Source organism: Apaloderma vittatum, unplaced genomic scaffold, assembly GCF_000703405.1.
Source record: "Apaloderma vittatum isolate BGI_N311 unplaced genomic scaffold, ASM70340v1 scaffold24072, whole genome shotgun sequence".
NCBI lineage: Eukaryota > Metazoa > Chordata > Aves > Trogoniformes > Trogonidae > Apaloderma > Apaloderma vittatum.
This window is the reverse complement of record NW_009705618.1, coordinates 212-1,774: the sequence shown is the minus strand read 5'-3', so window position 1 is coordinate 1,774 and position 1,563 is coordinate 212. Positions and strand designations below refer to the sequence as shown.

The 1,563-nt window shown below is 43.1% G+C and overlaps 1 protein-coding gene across 1 annotated transcript; it reads right to left on the bottom strand.

The window, feature by feature from the left end:
• Positions 1–211: 211 nt before the first annotated feature.
• On the bottom strand, positions 212–1,248 carry LOC104270968 (tumor necrosis factor ligand superfamily member 8-like; the record flags this gene model as incomplete). Its single annotated transcript, XM_009865502.1, has 2 exons — positions 212–618; positions 1,177–1,248. Coding segments are annotated over 2 exons (479 nt in total), but the record flags the coding sequence as incomplete, so codon positions are not given.
• Between the last annotated feature and the right edge of the window lie 315 nt (positions 1,249–1,563).

Below are 1,563 nucleotides of genomic sequence, written 5' to 3'. Positions count from 1 at the left end.
GATAGTCCAACAACAAGCCTTCCCTGAGGCAAACCAGAGGAATCTGTCAGGTGTGGGTCTTGCAGTGGTTTAGCTTTTGTTCTGGGACGCTCACAAAATTCCTTGTTTACCCTGGCAATGAGGTAAGATAGGGAATTTAAAAAAGGATGTTGCCTAATAAAAGCAGGTTGCTGGTGTTCAGAGAAAGAGAAGTCTGGGCAGCAGTGGGAAGTCAGAGAGCTGCTGGCATTTCATCATACCTCAAGACCCCGAGAACGTTTTCATTGGGAAGAGATTTTTCATTCAAGAAATTAGGATGATTGAGTGTTACTGATACTCGGTCCATCACGTTCAGGTATGTCAAATGGAGCTGGAACAAGGTCTTGAAAGTCTTTTCCTGGCAGGTTTCTGATGCACACCATGTGGATAACGTTTGCCTGCTGACTCGGTCGTTCACAAGGATCTCTATCTTGAGGTCGGTGGGATTTTTTGAGCAGTAGGAGAAACGAAAGTTCAAGTGGCAATAGATCAAGTAGAGGCCTGGTTCATTTATCACCAGCTCTTCGCTCTTGCACTGGATGTCCTTACAAACACCCTTCCGGGCCAGTTTCAGTTTTGAACTGTTGCTTATGGCGGACACTAGAAGGGAAAGCAAACAAATTTTAAAATGAGCCCCTGTGCTCTAGTGACCCGAATTCAGCCTCATGTGACTTGCAGCATTGTATTTCCTGGTATGTGGAGGCACCTGTTCAGTGGCTTTTCTGCAGGAAGCTCTAAGAAAAGACCCTGGCCAGGCAGCTGGGAGTTCCCAGGTGGAAGGTGAGGTGTTAAAAAGTTCCAAGAACTTACACAGCCATTGGAAAAACCCAAGGCAGGGAGATGCAATGAAAATGGCCTTCTGCGATATTTAAAGGCAAATAATGGAGATATGTGTTCATGTGTTTGTGTGCAGAAAGTATCTCTTTATTTATTTTTTTCTTATCAAGTTAAAAAAAAAGTTTATGTGAGCAGATAAGAGGGTTAACAAATGCACTCACATTCCAGGAACGCTAAGGAAATTTTTCCTATAAAATGCCCATTTGGTCAAAAAGCTATTTGACACTAGAAGTAGTTTCAAGAACATGAACAGACTGCTCTTCAGCCAGCTCTGCAATCTCTCTTTGCTGACTCTTGCCTTCCACTGAGCTCCCCACTGACCTCTCATGTACGCAGCCGCTCTCTTGGTCATGAGATTCCGTAGGATTCTTAAATAGTCTTCTGAGGTGTTCCCTGAAGGAAGTAACAGATTAGGTGACCACTCCTGATTTATTTAATTTTTTTTTTGCACTGTAAAATGCTGTCAGCACCTCACTTATTTTACTGTAACTGTGCTATGAACAAACTCCACAGCAGCAGCTCCAAAGCAACAAGCAGCAGCAGCTCGAACAGCGTGTAGGAGAGCTGGCTCTTACTCCTTGGCTGATAATATCTGATCTGCACAGGGAATTCATGCCATTGTATCTCGATCTGTAAACTTATAACAATCTAAAGCTCTGGTAGATCTAATCTGTTAGTAAAAAAAAAATTTATTTCTTACTCTCCTGC